Source organism: Pavona decussata, unplaced genomic scaffold (genome assembly GCF_977016875.1).
Source record: "Pavona decussata unplaced genomic scaffold, jaPavDecu1.1 SCAFFOLD_213, whole genome shotgun sequence".
NCBI classification, from domain to species: Eukaryota; Metazoa; Cnidaria; class Anthozoa; order Scleractinia; family Agariciidae; genus Pavona; species Pavona decussata.
The window spans coordinates 1,072,895-1,095,000 of NW_028145618.1; the positions used below are offsets into that span (position 1 = coordinate 1,072,895).

The 22,106-nt window shown below is 37.0% G+C and overlaps 2 protein-coding genes across 5 annotated transcripts in view; one reads left to right on the forward strand and one right to left on the reverse strand.

Annotated features, from left to right (window-relative positions):
- Positions 1-4,443: 4,443 nt before the first annotated feature.
- LOC146460476 (UMP-CMP kinase-like) lies at positions 4,444-14,417 on the reverse strand. The gene is made up of 6 exons (XM_085088180.1): positions 14,216-14,417; positions 10,531-10,674; positions 10,007-10,144; positions 8,746-8,822; positions 7,204-7,300; positions 4,444-5,220 (listed from the first exon to the last, which is right to left on the reverse strand). Exons 1-6 carry the CDS (start codon positions 14,354-14,356, stop codon positions 5,179-5,181), a joined length of 639 nt encoding a protein of 212 aa, XP_084944306.1. The 5' UTR covers positions 14,357-14,417; the 3' UTR covers positions 4,444-5,178.
- A 222-nt stretch (positions 14,418-14,639) lies between these two features.
- Positions 14,640-22,106, forward strand: part of LOC146460477 (guanine nucleotide exchange factor subunit RIC1-like) — a 52,605-nt gene continuing 45,138 nt past the window's right edge. For 2 of the 4 annotated variants that reach the window (XM_085088177.1, XM_085088178.1), the window contains exons 1-3: positions 14,640-14,865; positions 20,300-20,407; positions 21,752-21,828. In XM_085088177.1, coding sequence (XP_084944303.1) covers positions 14,725-14,865; positions 20,300-20,407; positions 21,752-21,828 — 326 coding nt within the window. In that variant the 5' untranslated portion in view covers positions 14,640-14,724. The remainder of the gene's footprint in view (positions 14,866-20,299; positions 20,408-21,751; positions 21,829-22,106) is intronic. The other 2 variants (XM_085088175.1, XM_085088176.1) reach the window with 1 other exon arrangement.

A 22,106-nucleotide genomic window follows, 5' to 3' on the forward strand; every position in this document is an offset into this window, starting at 1 on the left:
ATTCGTAGAAAATCTTGCCGATGCGATTGGCGCACAAGACGAGTACTCAATTTTTACTGAGCTTGATGCAAAACCCTCTCGATTTCATTCAAACTTGAACAAAGCTGCCACTTTCATTCATGCCGGTCCGCGCGAGGGAAAATGTCACAAGTTTCTTTTTTTTTTTTTTTTGACAAATAAAGTTCAGCTTTTCTGCTATAAATCTGTGCTTCGTCATCAATGTGTTGAATAATAAAACAATTATCCTGCTCAATCTTGCGGAATATCGCCTGATTTTAGCCAACTCGGCCTACGGCCTCGTCGGCTAAGTATCAGGCGATACTTGTTCCGCGCAATTTCGCAGGATAACTGCTAATTGTAAGAAGAAGTAGCGAGTTGAAAGCAGTCGCATGGTCGCCATGACTGATTTCAGTTTCTCAACTGAACAAATGTCAATCCTATCCAAGTTTTTAGCTTTGACACAGATAATCCGGCTTTTGCTGATTCCTGTACAGTAAGAAACACGAAAACTAACGTTTAGAAATTTCCTTTCTAGCTGCAGCACTTGATTTCCATGTATTTGTGGTACAAACAACCCGGCTTAAACAGTCGAACTCCAAAGAACTTGAAAGAAGTCGTTGTTTATGGACACAAAATTAAGAAACCAGCGGAATGTGGAACTGGCGTGTTCACCCAGCCTCCATTGTAACAAATCAGCATTCAAAAAAAATTTGCCCTCTGCATTGCATTGTTATTGTTTGGCCGGGCAGTTTGCTGCATATGCACTAAAAATATAACTGCAGAAAGGATGAGGAACTGGTAAGTATGGGGCTTTTTTGCGGACAAAATATCGAACATGGATACATCAATGTTTTGTTCAATTACGTTATTGTTATGCGTTATAATACAAGTTGTAAAATGAAATAAATCAATTTCGTCCGGGATACATCGATTTTGGATGTCATACATCGATGTTATGGAGCATACATCGCTTTCCTAAATCACGCAACTAAAAGATGTTCGATAAAACTAAAAGATGAGGAAGCGGAAATAGAAGTGACCGGAAGTCAGCTAAGAGAAGAGGCCCTGGGAACTAACACTTTCAATATGGCGGAAATAGAGGAAGATTAGCGAACACACTTTTGAAAAGCACAATGCAAGGTGCACGAATTTGGCTTCCCAACATTGATGGATTTTTTATGTCTTTGGGTAGGCTACTGGAAAGTGCAGAAGGGCAAAGGAACACTGCATCCTACGACTCGGCTGAATTTTTTAGTCGCGTTTACGAGAAAACGAAAGAACTCTTGTCACTTTGACTCTAAGAATAGAAGAAGCCTTCCCAAATGAAGTTGGGGTGATCTCAGATCTAAACGAACTTGTTTTTATTATGAATGAACTTTCAAGGGACTTTGAAAGAATTGTCGAGGACTCGGAACGTTCTATGTTTACTGCACCATCGTCCCAAAATGATTGTCTTTCAGCTGTGGCGAGAAACGGTTTAGTTGGCAGACCAAGGCTACAGATCACATATCAGATCACATATCGCTACATATCATTCTATAACAAAATTCTTGATCGTGATATATTGGTTCTCCGGGCGCCTATTTGCCACATAATCGGCGCATAATCATGTGGGTGTCCAATTACAGGTGTCAAATTTGAACTTATTGTAATTGAATACCTGTAATAATATTATTAATAATATTATTAATAATAATAACAGCAAGAGGCATTTGTTGACCTACCCTGGGTGCCAGAGGGGTTTTTTTCCCTGGCAAAGCCACTATCAGTATTGTTGACCACGAGGAACAGACAGCATAATATAGGGAAGGTGAGGGCTGGGAAACTGGATGAGGGTAATTAGTGAGGGGTCTAAATAGAATTGGGGGAGGTATTTCAAATCATGAGATATATCAGAATTGAATTTGCATTTTATATGCTCGTGCATGAAAGTTACATGAAAGTTACAGACTACTAAATTTCAAGCATCTTTTAAGTACAATGCCGCCAAATCCTGGAACACTCTTCTTCATAACTTACGCCATGATCAGTCTCTCTGAGAGTCAAGAAACATCTAAATCACCTTAGTTAATTTCTCACCTTCATGAACTCTTTGAATGATTTTTTGCTTTCATTTCTATATTTGATTATTTATTCTTATTTTTTACACAGATCTCCATGTAAACCAGCTATGCTGAACTGGAATTTCTGTATAAATAATGTATATAAATAAATATAAACATTCTCACCTCCCTACCAATGCCCTCGCACGACCCAGATTTAACACCAGTGTTATCCTTTAGAGAAATGACAAAGTGCCTGACTGTTTTGAAAAGAGGGGGTGGGGTCTAATGGTGAAGGGAGGCCTGTTACAAAAGGTGACCCCTTTAAACAGAGACTCGTTAGAAGATTAGAAAGGAGGTGGTGTTGAATAAATAGCGCTTCAACGAATTCTTTTATTTTACCATAACGCATTGGGGCATGGCACACTACACTCTATGAATTATCTGCTGTGCTGCTCTTAAAGTGCTAACAACCGGATCCACTCTTCGAATAGATTCCTAAATACGATGGCAATAAATTCGTAAGCCCCTTTGCCTCAAGCTCCCTTCAATCAGGCGTTGACCAGCGCTTGGTGTCACTTCAAGAATCTCCCTCACGTACACGTCAAGTTCATCGTTTTCTCGTTAACGGCGACTAAAAAATTCGGCCGAGTCGTAGGATGCAGTGTTCCTTTGCCCTTCTGCACTTTCCAGTAGCCTACCCAAAGACATAAAAAATCCATCAATGTTGGGAAGCCAAATTCGTGCACCTTGCATTGTGCTTTTCAAAAGTGTGTCCTCTATTTCCGCCATATTGAAAGTGTTAGTTCCCAGGGCCTCTTCTCTTAGCTGACTTCCGGTCACTTCTATTTCCGCTTCCTCATCTTTTAGTTTTATCGAACATCTTTTAGTTGCGTGATTTAGGAAAGCGATGTATGCTCCATAACATCGATGTATGACATCCAAAATCGATGTATCCCGGACGAAATTGATTTATTTCATTTTACAACTTGTATTATAACGCATAACAATAACGTAATTGAACAAAACATTGATGTATCCATGTTCGATATTTTGTCCACAAAAAAGCCCCATAGGTAAGGTTATTACGTTCACACACTAGGCAAATTTTTATAAATGCTATGACAAAAATTGGAGCTCCGCTTTTAGGCTTGGCTAAATATATATATTAATCATACAATTACATTACTGTCATGCCCGCCATTAACGTTTGTGTTCTAGTACTCTTCAGGCTCGATACATACATACTGTATATGTATGTATACAACTGTTTCGACAAAGGTTGTCCAAAAAAAAAAAAGCGTAAAAGCGTACGCGACAATGCCGAAAGGTAATCTAGGACATTTTCTAGACTACTGTTCATAACATATGTTAAAAATCCCATCTGGTGGGAGGCAACCCAGTTGGCTATTTACAAAAGCGTGACTTTGGATTTGAAAACGGGGCTACCATGAAACAAATCCAAGTGGTCCCAGCGGGACTTGAACCCTGGGCCTCTTGATTACAAGTGTGTCGCCCCAACCACTAGGCCACGGCGCCTAATGGACAACCCAGGGTCTGGCGCTTGCACTTCGTGCTTGTAAAGAACGCGTCATTGCAGTCTTTCTAATTACTGAATTAATTGTGAAAATAGTCGGTGTACAGAAGACTCAGTACACTGTAATGTGTCACTGTTGCCTCAAAGAATTTCAGAACAAAGGAATAAAAATTTAAGATCATATACAAATGTATCGTCCCCCCCAAATAAGAGAACAGGAACCTAGGTCCAGTAGTTCAAAGCCCGATAAAGCTAATCCTAGATTAACTAGAACTTTGATTAGAGTTTAATTCCTGATCAAAAAAGATTCTCCAAAAGATTTTTTGTCCCTCAGTTTTGACTTAAACTTTTCTTAACCTTTAGCCTGAAATTAGTCTTTTAAACCATGTTAAACAAGTGAGATAAAAACTTCGACCAAGTTTTAATCTTGGATTAGCGTTAATCGGCTTTCGAACAACTGGGCCCTGGGGTCCATGGGGTCCATCTCTCGAAAGTACCGGTAACTTACCGGGCCCGATAACTTACCGGCCCGGTAACTTAACGGGCCTTTGGTGATAAATGTTCCTTAAAGTTTTGAAGTTAATTTTTTGTTATAGTTCTATGAAAACATTGGCCAAGTAAAATGTCTGTAATCACTGTGCAATCGGCGAAAAAACATTTAAAAATATACTTATCGGGCCCGGTACGTTACCGGGACTTTCGAGAAACGGGCCCCTGGAGATTAAACGTTATCCAGATGCTTGAGATCCCAGTACTCTTCAGTGTATTTTGGTGTGTTTCATTGCATTAATACTTGATTGGTTTCTTGTTCAGTAGCCTGTGCAAAGGCTTCGAAAAATGTCTGCCCGGGAACAGGTCATTGGGTTGAAAAAATGGTGTTTACTTCGTGACTTCCACTATCGTAAACCAATAAAATCCGACTTGTTTTTCAATACTTACCACTGACAAATAACAAAACCAGAAAAACAGAAGCACTATATAAATAATGAAAAAAAAAAATTGATAAAAATTTTCTTTGCATGAAATCACTGCAGTAGCTACAGCTCTTCCACTCCCCATCACACCAGTTTACAACAACAAAAACAATTGCGCGTGCGCAGTGATGCACCGGTCAAAGATTGCCCTTGTTTAGCTACTGAAAATGGTGTTTCGTAAAGCCACTTTAGTGAACATCACTTTTTGTAAGGTTCCTGAGCCACAGTCACAGTCACAGTCGAATACCGCTCCCTGGAACGTCAAGCATATGCACCCATTTTACTGCATGGTGCCAACTTTTCACCCCAAGCCTTTAGAATTCAAATGCAATCAATAGCTATGCCTTCCAATGCCTGGAACATGGAAATGGCCTTCTCAGTGTGACTGAGCGTCCGAAATGAGTTCATCTTTAAGGGGTTTGTGCAATTTGCAACTTCATCATAGAAAAGAAGACCTAGTGGACCTTACTGTGAAAACAAATATTGATTCCCTTTTTTCATTGTCACATTTTCGGAGTATCTATATGTAACTGCAGAAGAGTGCAACTGACAATACAAGAAAACTACCTAAAAACTCTAAAACTTGTGGTAACATTGCATAAAGTAAGTCTTATCACAGTTATCATTATCCCAGGCTTGTGAGTACATTCTGAACTTCCTCAAATACCTACGAAGTAAAAAGAAAGCACAAAATCACAAAATTAATGACTGTAGTAGGTATAAACAGAGATGAATTAATTTTATTTATTTTTAATTTATCGGCTTTATTGGACACATCAAAATAAATACATAGAACAAAACAGAAATACCAGAAACAAAATGAGTGATCCAAAGAGTATTGCGCAAAACGGTACAACGAGACCCAAGAGAGGCGCAACCCCTTAAACACAAACCTGCCTTTAATAAATCCTGTCTGATTGTTATTAACAAGTTTTCAGGGTAGGGTAGATTGGATTCTGTTGGCGATCGACTTCGCAGCTATTTTATAATCACAGTTTAACAGCGAAAAAGTTCGCCAACTTTTAAGCATTTTGAGGTCTGCAACTTTCTTAGGGGTAAATTTTATTATTCCTCGTCTTTGGGCAATTGTAAGTTGACCGTTCTCGTATGCGAAATTAAGTGCATCAATAAGAGCATCTGAAATATCATTCCAAAACATTTTATAGGACTCTGTTGGTAGACCATCTGTTCAAGGAGTTTTACCGACGGCCATTCTATCGCAGTGAGTGGTCCTTCACCGGAAAATTGTTCTTACTGTGAAAGATGTACATTTTTTTCTTCCGGAAAGAAGAGGTTGATAATGAATGGATCCTGCTCGGCGGCCAATTAGTTTGTTGTGTAGAGGTTTTGATAAAAGGAGAGGCATTCATTTTGAAATATTTCATTCTCTGTTGTAACAAAATCGCCATTATCTTTTTTAAGCTGGCTTATTGTTCCTTGTTTGTAATGTCTTTTTTCCAAGCGAAGAAAATATTTGGTGTTTTTCTCGCCTTCATTGTACTATCGATACTGTGATCTTAGCACCTTTTGTTCGGTATTCTAGTACCTTTTCCTGTTTTTCTTTTATACTTTTTTGCAGATCAAAGAGTTCTTCTCGTAGTTGTTCTCCGATGTTTTTGTCCTTCAGGTTTCTTTCTAATTCATCTTCCTGATGAGCTCCTTTCTTTTTTCTTTGTTTGGCGTGGTGTAATGATGTTTCTCTTACTTTTAGTTTTATCATTTCCCACAGGAGAGCAGGGGAGACAAAAGAGTCATTAGCGTATTCATTTTTAGTTTGTTGAATCGTTACTAACATAATCATTGTCCTATAGAAAGGATGTATTTAACTTCCAGATCCCGGCCCCCTGGGATTGGAGTTGATTTCCATGGTTATCATTGAGTGGTCCGTTTTGTATCAGGAACGATGTCTGCAGTGGTAATATTACCAATTAAGCTTTGGCTAGTCAGAAAGAAATCGAGCCTACATTGAATAATCATGTTCTTTTGTCGCCAAGTGTATCTTTCTTCCTCTGGGTTTTATACTCCCCCTATATATAAAACATCCCAAGTCTCGCAAATTTGTTTCCAAACTAAATTTCATTCTGTTACCATGTAAGTGATTTTTATGCTTAGCATTTTTTTGTCATTCAGTGAGCTATGAGGACAAGCCTACGTAGCAAACTGTCATGAACATAGATTCACAACTAGACATGAAATGGCTGGTGTTTGATAAAAAATTAACAGCCTTGAACAAAACTTTCTCTCGCAAGTCACCTGGCAGATAAAGCTATAGGGCTTAATTGTTCCAACACAGTAAACTCTCCTCTACCCATGCATGCAACATCTTACTTCAGTTGCAATGACAGTGAGCTTTGTGCTGTATCATAATTGCCACTTAGCAAAGAAGTGTTTGCTGACTCTTTGCTTATTTTGCACCAACTATATTTGACATGATTGTTTTGGCAACATTCTGATAGCTTCTCCTCCAAATGGACAGGAAAGATGCAAGAATGGTTGGGGAAGTGGGGAAGGGGGAGCGGTATATAGTTGGCAATAAATTATTGTCAGGAAGTGCAACAGTAAACTGCACAGGAACAAAAGTAACAGGTAATCACAATATTTATAATAAATCAACGGAGCTCAATAACAACTGGAAGGACACCCCACTTACCTCCTCTGGTGATTTTATTGCTTGAATCTTTTTTACAAGCCCAAGCTTTTGATAATGTTCAATAACTGGAAGGGTTTGTGTTTCATATGTATAAAACCTAATATCAAAGAAAATTGAACAAAGTTGGACCATGTTGCCGACAAACAGTTCAACCATACCACACATATGTAGTACTCAAACATACTTCTTACCAATATTATTTAACATACATGTAACAACACAGATGAATAAATTGTTAGTTATTCCTAGCATGTACGATCCTATGGGAAACAATATGTTTTGTGGTTTACCACCTAGCCTGAAATCTTGTAGTACCTTATGCATAACATCATGTTTTAAAGTTTACAAAAATTAATGGAGAAGCACAAGAAATCAACATCTTTTCAATTGATAAAACAAAAACTGTACCCATGATGAGACCACAAAGGTTTACCAATGTAAATTACCCTTGTGTCCAGTCCTCCCTCTAATAGAATACCTGGTTACTAAGCTTAATGACTGTAAGTTTGGCCCCGCCTTTTCTACAAAATGAAGACCCCATCGATTTTGTTTCTCTTTGCCTCTGGCAGATTTCTCATCTTTCGGCGAAAGACACAAACTCAAAAAAATGTATCACATGTTCAAGTAGGCATGCATGCCTTGTTGTAGTTTCAAAGTTAAAATTTGTAGAACTTTTATTAATTTGTTATATAAAAATAGTCAAATGATCAATCACAATTTTAAAACTTTTTTTTCCAAAATTTGAGCTTCAAAATTTAGGGTGCACTGCTGCTTATCTGCAATATGACTTATCACTGGTGTTTAAGGTATTTTACTAGAACATATATATGGAATATTCAGTTCCTATAATTTGCAAGACAAATTTAGCAGGTATTGGCTTCTTAAGTCTAAACTGGGGATTTTTTAATTTTGCTTTTGTTGTGAAAACATAAGGTCAAATGTAAACAAATAGTCCCCAGAAATCAATCATCAAACTTCACACCACTTTTACTTTGTTTGAAAACTTAAATATCAAAAATCCTGACATGGTTTTAGAGGCTAAAAATTATGCCTGCTACACGTAAATATCTTGTAACCATCTGACAATCTAGAAAGTAACATTGTTTGTAAGTCTCAGTAAACTGTAGTGGGTACAGCAAGTCTGTCTTATTCAATGACAAGGTATTTTAACTAATTATTGATTTCTCAGTTTTCTCCTTCAAACTTTCACTGATACATATATAGGTTTCAGTACTTTTGCTCTAATCACTAATTTAAAAACAGAACACATAATGGAGATCTTTACACATGATGTTGTCAAAAAGGTTTAGAATAACAAAATAATTTAAACCATAACAAATATACCCTTCCAGTATGTAAAGCTTTAAGAATATTGGCATTAACATGGAAGGGAAGGAACCCTTTTCCTGGGATTTTTCAACATGATGTGTTAGACCACTTCCCCCTCTACACGAAAACATACCCCTTCATTGGGCTATCAGAAGTCAGCGACATATGGTGCCTTTGCCCTACCTTTGTTAAGGAAACATACAATACACATACCGTTTTCTAAGACTTTCAATATTGTCATCGGATCTCCCACTCGATTTTCCTCTCTCCATTATCCTTCTTATACATTCCTAGTAACATAAAATCAACAATTAGAAATTAGAGTGTTCTGTTAACTTTATACAATTATGCAATTATAAGATCTGGCATAAACATTTATGCTATAATTACACTATGCTGGATAGCATTGGTGCAGTTGTGAAAAATACCCCAGCCTGTATGGTGTGAACAGAAGTGCCCCAAAACTGTTGCCGTCTTTCCACTAGAATCCAAACCTCGCTTCTGTTTTGGTTCAATTGTCTGTTCATTCTACTCAAGAACTCAAGGGTCACAAAAAGCTATCTAATATGTGACAATTCACTTTCAAGACTGAAGCAGCCCAGGACAACTCCGGCGTTTTGCGTGTGTACGAAAACCCCATCTGATCTGTTTTTGGTGCTGGCACAAGAGCTTTCCAGTATAATGTACAGCTGTACAGTGTAGTACAGCTGGAACGACTAGAAGACAAAGAAAGTTTGACAATTATCTCTGTGTTCATACATGAAGTGTAAGGAGTGTACATAAAACAGTACAAGTGCACATTGCAATGCCTTGTCATGTGGAAGAGTTGTTAACTGAACACATCAAATCACCACTTACAACCCTCTTCCACCTTGAAAACTTTAGGTCTTTTGAAAATTAAGAAACTTAGCATGGTAAAGCTGTAACCACACTTTGTGTTAACTTTCTATTGGGTCATGGTCATCTTGTTCAAACTAGATTAATATTTATATTATGTTATTGAACTACATGTCCTGTATCAAGACTTGGTCAGTGTTGAAAAACTATGAGCGAAGTTCTTCTTTGTCCAGTTTTAGGTGTTTATGGAATGAGTTGAAAGGTTCTCTTGCTAATTTGCCCAGATTCTAAAGGGCATTAGATCTAGCAAAAGGATAGCAATAATTATTATTATTTACTGAGTAGATTTTAAATGCCATTTTGCCACAACTGTAGGAAAGACACCAAAGGGAAAGGATTGCCTCCAGACACAACAGTCAAGATTCTTTTCAGCATTGTTTTGGAAAGCACAGTTCATCAAAAACAGTAAACAAGGAGCCAATATCAAGCAAGTCTCCAGCTACTCAGGGAAACAATCACTAAGACTGGTTATTCAGGTTGTGCTCCAGTTCAGCCATATAATTAAAATGAACACCTTCCACCCAACAGAATATTTTCAATTATGACCATACGTAATTTAAACATGAAAGACACTTACATCCTCTGTGCACTCAAAAAACAGAATGCATTTTATGTCCACCTTTCCTTCCATTACTTTGTTCCAGCCTTGAAGGTTATCGTCATTTCTCGGAAATCCATCTATTAGGAATTTTTTCACACTATGTTTGTTCATTGCCTGGTAAAAAAGAATAATCATGTAACAAATAATAAGGACACATTAACTAAATCACAGATTCTTGTTAACATGTGAATCTCAGAAACAACTTTGGATCTCTTTCCTTTTCATTCCTTTGCAAGGAATTCGATAGTGATTGCACAATAAAACCTTGAGGTTACAAAACCTTTTAAGGAATGAATTTGTAGATGTTTGCAAAGAAAGAAAAATAAATATTTCCATGAAAGGGGGAGAAGTTCTTATGAAGAATTAAGAAAGAAAATAAACTTATTGACGTACTTCTTAGGGCTTTAATTTTCTAATATTTTCAAGCACTTTTTTCTAGCCAAGACAAATTCTCTTGACCAGTACCCCATTTGGAAACTGCTGCTGTATATTTGGGTTACCTTTTCAATCAAACTTATAGTTATTTCTACAGGAACAATCTTCCCCTCTGTAATGCAAGTCTCAATGAGGTCACCATTTTCTGAGCCACTTGATCTCTCTGCCCGCAACAAGTCACCTGCTGATAGGTGGATATATCCAAATTCCTGGAAGAGGTTTTCAGCAGTTATGTCTGTTAGTATGTACATGTACGAAACCAAGTAGTGCTTGGATGTGTTGTAGATTAAAATGAATCCCAGGTTAAAATGATTTCAACCTCGGTTGATTTGTATTTTCCTTTTTTTCAGATGTACACTGTAAATTACCCATCTTTAACAAAGGAAAATACAAATCAACTTAGGTTGAATCATTGTAACTTGGATTCATTTTAACCTACAACATATGCACTCCAATTGGCTACTTAAACTCCAAATAGTACCTGCTATTGACCCTCAGCAGGGTCATGGATTTCAAGCAAAAGTTACATGTAAGTTCTGAACCATTATTTTGGTAAAAAAATTATAAAAGTGAATAATCAGGGCTTGCTATCCATCGCGTCAGGCATCACAATGGTGTAAAAAGTTGTTTCAAGTGGAACAAGTTGCTTTCCTAAGGCCAGTGTTGGAATTAATTTTGTTGGCAATGTAATGCAGCAAAATAAAGAAGTTACAATTAAGTTACAATTGTTCTTATTAGCATGCATGGCAGGAGGTATAGGTGTAGATAGGATGAGAGAAGGGGAAGTGGGAAGGGGGAAGTGAACTAAATTAATGCTAAATTATTATAATATATTAAGAGCCCCCTTAAATGATGCAAAGTTTAGCACGGTTTCGATCTCAAATCGGTATAATTGTTCTAGATAGATATAGTATTATAAAGTTCTCTGTCTGGATGTAGTTTTAATGCTAAATGCTTTGTGTAATATTGTATTCAACTGGGACCATCCACTAGATTAGCCTCTGCTATTTGGATGTTCCCAACTCACTCCCTATGTAGGTGAAGTTATCTCTTTTCATTATTTGTAATGTATTTATTGTGTACAGCTGTACGTGAATTTCCAGTTTTTACCCTCTGTAAAGTTAAGTTGTTGGTGTCTGGATGTATAAACTGTTATTAAACTTCCTTATTCAGATACTCAGATAATAATTATCAAAAAGGTCAATAACAGTTCCAGGTTACATGATTGTACAGATACCCACAGTCTTAGTCATAATAATGGGATGGATTGCGACAGCCTGCCCACTCAATGTTGGTTTACAGGATTGGCTAGCAGAATTGGAAGAAAGAACATTGAGATCGAGGAGGGAAGGGCAGTATTAGCTTGGTTGTGAAGTGTTCCAACTTAACTTGACTAGGACTGCATTGTAGAGTTATCTTGAGAATGAGAGGATGGTAGCTACTGGTTCTACTAACTCAGATGCAAATTCTTTTAGGATGCAGCTTGGTATCCCATCAGGCCCTGTGGCCTTGAAGGTACCAAGACTGAAAAGCTTTTTCTGATCAGTGGCCACTGATATACATTGTAGTTGGTAGTTGTACAGGTGATGGTAAGTAAGAAGGCAACTTACTGGTGTCCAGGGGGAGATGTCAGATGTTACAGAGATGAAGTATTTGTTTAAGCGTGCTGCAAGGCTGATACCGGATAAGATAAATGCCCTATGTGGCATCAAAAACACTGTTGTCAAACACACAGAATAAGAGGTCATGCTCAAAATGAACAGATTTGATTTCAAAATAAGGAAATCAAAACTCATTTGGCACAAATAACCTTCCATGTTGAATGGTTAAAACACAGCATATAAGCACGCTCTATCAAATCCTCTAAACCCAGAACAATTACTCGGGAGTTAAGCACAGGTCTGAACAACCTACTCGCGCAAAGGCTACAACACACATGAGGGAGTTGCGCAGGGTTGTCACTCTTTGTTTACATGTATACATCAGAAATTCTGTATTGTAATGTAAGTAATTGTGTTGCATTAAAAAAAAATAAATAAAAAAAATACATCAGAAATTCTTCTAAGACTGCAAACCAACATCAAGGTAAAAGCAAAAGTACTCAGTATTTTGTGTTACATGTAAATGTTTGTGGAATTAAGAGGGCATTAAAAAAGTAAAGGAAAGAGTACTAAGTCTGCACAGTCTCCAGTCTGCAGGGTCTGCATTTTAGAGCAACCCTGTCCTATGAGGGAAGCAAATATCTAATCAAAGGAAACTTAACACTTAATCTGCACATGGTTAATTTCCCCTCTTCTAACTATGTGTATGATCTGCAAAGGGCAATAGGCCCATCACCACAGATGTGTGAGTAAAAATAAAGTATATAAATACATTGTACATATATGAGGGTGTTGTGAATAGTGCAAGTCCTAATCTACTAATTGCATTGGTGTCCTTGTATTTTGTAGTTAAACCTTATACTTTTCAAGTTATAGTTGTAGTTACTAAAAAAATATTGGTTCTAGAAAGAAAACCATAGGCTTTAAGGACAGTGCCTACTCTTGTTTCTGCGCACATGTTCTGCGCATCTCAAGTACTTGTGTTTCCTATCGGAGTGCATGTATAGAATGGCCCTTGAAAAATGATAGGTCTTGGCAAATGTTTTGGGGAGTCTCGAAATCTTGACGTCTAAAACTAGAGTCTCGGAATCTCAGGGTCGTAAAAAATAAAGCGAGTCTTGGAATCTTCAATCTTGGAATCTCGCAAGCCAAATCGTTAAGTCTGAAATTATGAACTATAACAAAACAACAAAACAAAGAATAGTGAAAATAGACTCAACATCACAATTGTGCGGGTTGTGAAACATGTAGGCTTAGATAAATTCTGCTTGTAAATTGACGTATTATTGACGGACTTTGGATTCGTTTGTCTCAGGCTCGGTTTTGAAAAAAATAGTTACGTCTCGGTCTTAAATTTTAAATGAGAGTCTTGGTGTCTCGGCGAGTCAAATATTATTTTACTATTCTATTGACTTTAGCCCTTCCTATGGGTGGACAGTGCCTACTTATACAGCGATTTTCTTTTGCACGGTTTAAAACTATGCAGAGAAAGCTGAACTTAGTAAGTACCCTGGGTATCCAAAAAGAAAATTGGGGGTAGCCATGCATGCTTTTTTCAGGGATAATAAACCTTCAATTTGGAAAAAAACGCCATACATTGCTTTGTATTTTACTGCTTTTTAGAATAATAATATTGTTGCTTAATTATCTCTAAAAAATGCCCTGCTTCCCTCAATTTTCTTTGTTGACTCCAGCAGCCTATTCTACGATCTGCTTTTCCAGCATAGTCACAAACTCCACGGTAAACTGTGTAAACGTACTTCTACATTAGGAGGCCAGGCTACTATTAAAGGATTGAAGTGTGCACAAATTTAACTTGCTATAAAGGTTATCTTAATTAAGATCTTTATTAGGAAATTAAAAAGAAACATTCACCAGTAAAATATAAGGCTTACAATAAGAATAGAATGCCACATTAAACTTAAGCTTATATTCAATATTTGAAATAATTGTTTAATATAAGCTTGTCGTGCCCAATTGGTTCAAACGTTTGGTTATAGGCCTTAAACAAAGCCACAAATAACCGATTAAACTTCAAGAATCATTTCAAAGGTTTCTTGAAAGGAACTCAGTCAGGAAGTCTAGTTCAATCTTTGCCACGTTTGCATATGCCAGTATTTTTAAAACATCAAAAAGATTATTGTTATACCTTCACAATCTTCTCGCATTGTGTTCCTTTCCCGGCACCTGGTCCACCAAGAACAAATATAACAATCGGTTTGGCTAATGAAGACATAGCTCTTTGAACAGAATGGGTGACCCTTCCTAAAACGCAGGGGAAATGGAACATAAATGGGACGTCAGTCGCCGGATCGTGTGACGGTGTAAATAAGCGCTGTAGATTTCCTAGAATCGTGACAAAACTTTCTCAGTGGGGAGGTACTGGGGTTATATTTAAGTCAGAATACTTGTGTTTGCCACCCATTCTAAAGGACTTTTTCCAATCATTTTCAATATCTGTTAAAGTGGAGCTTCCTGTTAGTTTAGAATCTGTTTTTGTTAGTTTCTGCAACCATTTGATTTTACCTCTTCGTTTACATCCGCTACCCCCGCACAGCCATATTTTATTCTTGACACACGAAACCGAGGCTATAGCAACAACATGGCGGATGAGCGTTTTGCATTACCTCTCAAATAAACTCGGCATCATTTTTTGACATGTACTTCCCAACTGGTTGGCCTAAGTACTTTAGTTCAAGAGATGTCCACTGTGGGGAATTGAAATCGCTGAAGTATAACAGAGACCGCTCGCTGTTGGCCGTGGTGTCGGATCATAGCGTGTGCATATGGAACAACCGGGTAAGCTCACTAACTAAAGTTAAAACTGAAATAAGCATGCACCGTTTCCTTTAAGCTTTATACATGGTGGTAAATATTGTTATCCTCATCTACTCAATTTGAAATATATGTATATTAAAGCTCATTTAATAAATAGACTATTTTGTGATATGAAATCAACTTAAATTGAGCTTATAAAAATGTGAAATATACAGCTAGATGTGCAATCGAAGCCCAGCTGTTGAAATGGAAAACGCTCACTTTGGTTATGGAGCATGTAGGGGTATGCAAGGGTATGCATGACTATTCAAGAGTGTCAAAGTTTTTGCAGGGGTTAATGGGTCAGTCTGTAGCTAGAGCATGACAGCCAAACTATTTATTGGCCACCCCTATTAAGCGGTCAGTTATCAAAGTCCTGAAACAACTGATAGTATAATACTGTAAATAAAAGCCGTGTTAAACGGTTGCCTCCATTTAGCCTCTGTGGCCACCATTTTGCTGCCCCATTTTTAAAAGGGTTCTCCTATTGTTTTTACCCTATTTAGTGACCAACAAGAATTTAATACAATTATCGTAGTTTGGTCTTGTGCTCAAAAAGCTGATGGCCCCAGATAAGAGTCTGAAATAGGTCACAACAGAACTGATAAAAATCAATCAATCAATCAATCAATCAATCAATCAATCAATCAATCAATCAATCAACTTTTTCTAATTATGGTGACACTTTTACCATCTGTTACAACTAACTTGTGGCTATCAGATTAGGGATCAAATTGGGATTCGGTTATGTTGGTTTTTGAGGGGAGGGGAAACCCAGAGTACATGTACATGTACCTGGTGAAAAACCTCTTGGAGCAAGGACGAGAACCAACAACAAACTCAACTTATTTTTACAAGACATGATTCAACAGTTCTACTGTCATCTTCAGTTGAAATTAACACAAAGCGTAAATTTGAAGCTACACAGAATGCTAATTAGCTATAACAACAAAAGGAAACATGACAATGCATGATTACAAGGAAAGTTTAGACCATGATTACAAGGAAAGTTTTAAATTGAAAACCTACATGTACGTTAAATCATCAATCAATTTAAAACTTTCCTTGTAATCATGCATTGTCATGTTTCCTTTTATTGTTATAGCTAATTCTGTGTAGTACTTATTTATAAGTTCAACTTTGTACTTTGTGTATTTCAACTGAAGATGACAGTAGAGCTGTTGAAACAATCATGTCTTGTAAAATCAAAATGTTGTGTCTAAAGTTTCTCAAAAATAATTACACTGTGTAACATGTGTGCTGCTATCTATACCACAAGAAGGGTCCAGAAGCTAATACAGATCCCTGTGACAAATTAGTAAGAGTGGCTTGTAAGAAGTTTTCATTGTTATAGTGTTTGTGAAATGATGAAAGATTACAAAAAATTGTATCTGATCATGTGGACAACCTGTAAACGGCTTTGTAACTCAATGTGCCACCGCGCTTGAGCTTAAGATTTTTTATGTTTCTTATATGTTTTAATGATGTTTAAAGACAAGCCAAACTTTTTAATGGAACAAACTAGTTTGAACACTGGTCAATAGTTTTTGCTTTCTTGTTGGACTTTCTAAAAGTCACTTTCTTTCCTCTTTCCTTGACTAGTGGGCAATTCTAAGTGTTTTTCATGGTGATTACTCACACAGTGTGTACTTACCTGGGAGAAAAATTGTGCTTTGAAGAATTAACCCTGATACCTCAAAAACTTTTACATAGGTCATGCACACTTTGTGTGCCTATGTTTTTTTTCCTCCTTTGTACATTGTACGAGTGCTCCAGGCTCTCCATGATTTTGGAATTTAATGAATTCTGGCATATGTTTAACCATTAAGGTACATGTTGTCATAAATGTCTTAACCACCATCATGCTAGAGGAAATGCCAATGTGCCGGCAACGTTAAGCTTTAGCCAACCTGGGACCCGTAATGTCCTCTGATGCTGGGCTCATGCTCTCAATGTGACCATATTTATTTAAGCCTAGAGATAACAGGCAAACACTTCTGTGATCTCTGTGACAAATTAGAAAGAGTGGCTTTTAAGTGTTTTTCGTAGGTGTAGTGTTTTTGAAATGACGAAAGATTACAAAAAATTGTATCTGATCATGTGGACAAACTACAATGTATAAACAGCTTTGTTACTCAATTTGCCATTGTGCTTAAACTTAAAATTTTTTTTAAAATGTTTCTTATATGTTTTAATGATGTTTAAGGGTTGCGCCATGCATGGGTCTCATTGTCCCATTTTGAGCAATACCCTTTGGACCACTCATTTTGTTTCTTGTATTTCTGTTTTTTTCTTTGTATTTATCTTGATGTGTCCAATAAAGCTAATAAAATAAAAATAAAATAATACTACTTTTAGGCTAGTTCTGACATCATTGCAGTCACCATCAATGGCAACAGGTCAACTCTCTAAATTTCAGGTTTTGCAAAATGTCTCAAGAATGAAGTCAATGACCTACTGTTTTTAAATATTGCTTTGTTCAGGAAAGCACCTTACATTTCTTAACTCCTCTGACAATAATTATGTGACAAAAAGCTATCTAGTAGATCTTGTGTTATTTCAAAAAAGGCATTTTTCTGCCTCCTGGAAATTCTACTGGTCAGGATAACTGTCTCCTAAATGTTTCCATTTGAAGTGGCATACTGAAGTTGCGTGCATGCAAAAAATCAAGATCACCAGGCAAAATGTTTAGATAAAAACAAAATGTTTCTTGCAGCTTTTATTTCTGGGTCGCATGATTTTATACCGCATTTCCGCTTCTGGTGTTATGGATTGCAACTTTTAATTTTAATTTTGATAATTATTCCACTGGCGTGTACGTCTTACCCTAGTTATGGCCACAGCTAAAAACCCTTCTGAGCCTCCTCGAATTGATTATTTTTCGTGACCACATCCTCTCAAAGGAGAAGGTAACTCCAGAAATTATATATTTTTTCAAACCATCAATAAAAAGTATGTGTACCTTACTTACCATTGTTTCAGCTTCTGAAGTGCATCTGATCCATATGAAATTCCTCTCCAAAATCCAAATTGAGTAATGCCATTTTGATAAAAGTTTTGCAACTAGACTGTAAAATGCAATTTTACTGCATTATTTCTATAAAAAGTATGTGTACCTTACTTACCATTCTTCTGAAGTGCATCTGATCCACATGAAATTCCTCTCCAAAATCCAAATTGAGTAATGCCATTTTGATAAAAGTTTTGCAACTAGACTGTAAAATGCAATTTAACTGCGTGTTGTCAAGCGTTTGAATGGTACAACAATTTTTATTGGTTGACTTGTAACTTTCCGTCTGACTATAACAGCTTACGTACACTGTTCAAGGTACAATGTTCCTCTTGGCAAGGTCTGTTTTCAATAGTAAATTAAGCTTTGTGTTAAATTTTCTTTCCCACCCTCCCTTCGCAAGTGTTCTTTTTAAATAAACCTGCGGCTGTGTGGTTACGTCTCAGCAGTGACTTCCCCCAAGATTCTGCTAGTAAGGGTTTCATTTTTTGACCTGCCAATATTCCGGTCTGACCCAGCACTAGCTCTATGATTGTGTTTAGTGTCAGCGTACAGTGCTGGCGAGATATACGAGTTCAAGCTCATGGATCTGATCTGATACTCTTGGACATTCTGGCCTGCCAGTGGGTAGTGTGCACAGGGAAGAGAAGTGAGGTTTAAAAAGAGCTACATGTACAATCACTTGACCTGCCAATACTCTTTTGATCCAGTGTAGTACTGGGGAGATACATGTAAGTTACAGCTGTAGGCTTACATTTGTAAATGGTCACGTAATAAGTCACTTGTCACGCCAACCACAGGGGATGTGTCTCCCATTACGCCAAACATTATGGTCGTTGTGTTGTTGTTTTTTCTGCTAATATTAATATTGATTTTAATCTCTTGTGACATTAATAGCACTTAGCAGCCTGGCTACTTTTTCATGACATCATTCTGTCCAACAAAATTGGTATAAATCTCAGTTTACGTAGTGTATTTCTTTTTTCTTCTGACCCCTTGTTGTCTGACCTTGGGTTACAAGTGACCACTTATGAGATGTTCTTGAAACTGCAATAACTTACCACACCCGACATGTACCATTAAGAATTATTTTGCTCCCTGTATAACAAGAGCTGATAACAAATAGAAGCAACAGCAAAAGTGCTGCCATCACAGGGCAGGATTTGAAAATAATATTTATTGGAACCTGCTCTAGGCTGAGGAGATTATGGTGCAAAATTATGCCTGTCCAGGTGTTAACTTCCGTGTGAATCATGAAATTTCATGCGCTATTCATATTGTGATACAAGGTGGCATGGCATTTTTGACACTCCCCTTGTGTATCTGAAAGTTAGGAAAACTATTAGTTTGTTTTTAGAACGTTTGTGTTGGTGGAATTCTTCTCAATGTGCAAATTTACCCCCAAAAAGGGTTACAGCTTTATCACAAAAATACCCTAAAAAGCAAAGATTTTACAGAGATATCAAGTTAAGGAGGAAACCTTTCTCAGAGTAAGCTGATTAGTTTACAGAACTCTACAATTTACACTGTAGCCCTTTGCTGGGAGCCTCATTAAATGTGTACATGTATACTATACTGTATGTAATTGTGTAGTTTCCTTGGGAATCAGTGTTATTCTTCTTCAAATCTTGATGTTCTGCTTGACTTCAGTATGTGTTAAGGAAGCATTGAGATTCTTGAGGAAACAAAACTAAACCATGATGACAATTCCTTGAAAAATTCTCATGGATCTTTGTTGTACTGTACGTAAGGATCTTACAGGATCTTGTCAGGGGTCCTGATGAATGTTCACTTCTAATTCTCAAAGATCTTTAAGAATATATGAGATAATGTTGCTGTAATCCAACTAATCTTTGAAGTCCCTGCCAACTTTCTGTGGGTCGGTGCGCAAATCTTGAAGGATCCCACACAAAAGATCTTCAAGAATTCTACACAGAAGATCTTGAGGGATCCCACATACTTCTTGAAGGATCTGGCTATTCTGATTTTATAAGATTCTCTATAGGATCTTTCAAGAATCCTCTAAGATTTACAAGATCCTAGATAGGATTGTTAGCATTTACTGTTCCTCAGTTCCTCAGTTTAAGATTTTACAAGATCTGTCACTATTGAGACCAGAAAATAAGTGGATATCATATGTTGCAGGTAGTGTTTGATTTTTGCATAATTTTATTTTTAACTAGGTAAATTTTTTTTAACTGGGTAAAATTTTTCTCCCTGGTTTTTTTTTTTTTTTTAAGGTACAAGGTGAATTTGGGTCAGGATGACGTACATGTACTTGTCTAGCTACATTGTAAAGGCACTTGTCAGCTGTGTGAAGAGTTTACTTTTATGTAGTAAGGAAAGTATTCATGAACTGGGTTTGGTTAAACATGGTTTATTTTTATTTTGTCATCCTGTTTTTAGCCAAGAGTATTAGTTGTTGCATATCGCCGGTCATATGATGCTATTAAAGATGTTGGAAGGAATGTTACCGTTGCTTGGAAACCAGACTCAACAGCTTTGGCTGTCACTGTAAGTACTTTTTTGTATAAAGATCAAGTACAGTACATGTAAGACAGGGTTGAATATCGGAAGAATACACATTGCCTTCAATGTACATTTAATTTCTCAGCAAGGTATTCTGCTTTTATTATGAAATACCTTGTGACAATGCCAGCACATATAAAGTGAAGCTTCCTTCTTAAAATCTCCTGACTATCTCTACATCGTGGTAAAGCCTGGTTGACCTACATGTGTATGTTGATAAGTCATAGTCGGTGTGAGGTTTTGTGTTGGTGTGCATGTTTGTGTATAATGCTACGTGTCACAAATCACTTTGAGTACAGTTTACGAAGGGTACTGACAACCAAAGAAAAGAGTGCTTTTAATCAATGATGATTGGTTATTATAAGCTAAAGGTTGTCGAAGGTCAAAGTTATTGGCCATTTTGTAAATGGGTGATAGTTGGTGAGGGATTGACAAATTAAACACAGATTTTGTCTTCTCCAGAGTTCCTGGTTTGCTGGCAATCCATAATAACATGGCGATTGACGTCAGACGTTGGTAAATAACAAAAGTTGAGAGAAAATATTGAATTTGTTATGTCCACATGACTGGCGTGTGGATAAGTTCAAGGGTAAAGTGATGGGCGCACTGAGAGTGCTTGGAATTGGTAAACTTGGTGAAACCAATAATGGAAAGACAGATTAATATGTGATTGCTGTTCATTGGTTAGAGTGCTCAGTCAGCAAGCGATTTCTGAAGAACATATTAATTAAAAGCTTCATCATTGTGGCATTCACAACATACACGTAAAATATGGAAAATGCCAACAAGGCTAAGGTTTTATGGATACGGATGGCACCCATTATCTTTCATTTCTCGTGGGCTTTTACTCTTACTACAGCTGTACTTTATCTCATTTATTTTATTTTATTAGCTTGGCCTATTACATGATACAGAAAAATAAAGGAATTACAAGTATATGCTGAAACAAGGAATTTCATGTTATATTATCAGACTGATCTATTCTTCCAGCTCCAATGATAGCACTTACTTTTGTGTTGAAACTCCTATGTGACGCTATAACCATGGTAAGACCTCAGCAAAATGTGGACAAAGGGGAATAATTATGTCAAGTAAAATAATAAAAATTAATGATAGTTAAAATTGCTGATGATCAAGCCATCATGTTTATATAAAATTTATGTAAAAATGATGGGGCTGATCATGTATGGGATTCTCCTCCTTCCAGGGTAAACCTATACATTATACATCTCAATGCATTGAGGTGCAGATGTGTGTTGCAAGAGCTTAATATGCCTTATTTATGCTAGACAGTGTACATGTTCTTACAATATTTCACTTTTTTAACAGACATCTGAGGGTAAAATTGTGTTCCTAGAGTTGCAAAGAAACAATGGAGTTCAACTGTATGTCCCAAGATTCTCCAGGTGAAATGTTTTTTTCTTGGATATAACATTTACTATTCTTTTTACAGCTGTATGTGTACAACAATTACATGTATTAGACTAAACTATTTTTTGCTGAATTTGATATCAGAGTGATCTGTAGGCCCAGGGGGGCGGGGGGGGGGGGGTACTCCAGATTTCGAGTGACGGGGATGATCGAATCCCTGGACCAAAAATTAACCCCAATAAAATCCCATGCCAAATTTCCGGGCTTTAAAAATTTTCAGAAAACACTTTTGATATAACACGAAAAGTAAAAA

Excerpts from the sequence above, each read along its gene's own strand:
- LOC146460476 (XM_085088180.1), bottom strand. The coding sequence starts at position 14,356 with ATGTTCCATTTCCCCTGCGTTTTAGGAAGGGTCACCCATTCTGTTCAA. Across the intron at positions 7,301-8,745 it reads ATTGAAAGTCTTAGAAAACG|GTTTTATACATATGAAACAC; the intron begins GTATGTGTATTG and ends CTTTGATATTAG. Across the intron at positions 5,221-7,203 it reads CAATAAAATCACCAGAGGAG|GTATTTGAGGAAGTTCAGAA; the intron begins GTAAGTGGGGTG and ends TTTACTTCGTAG.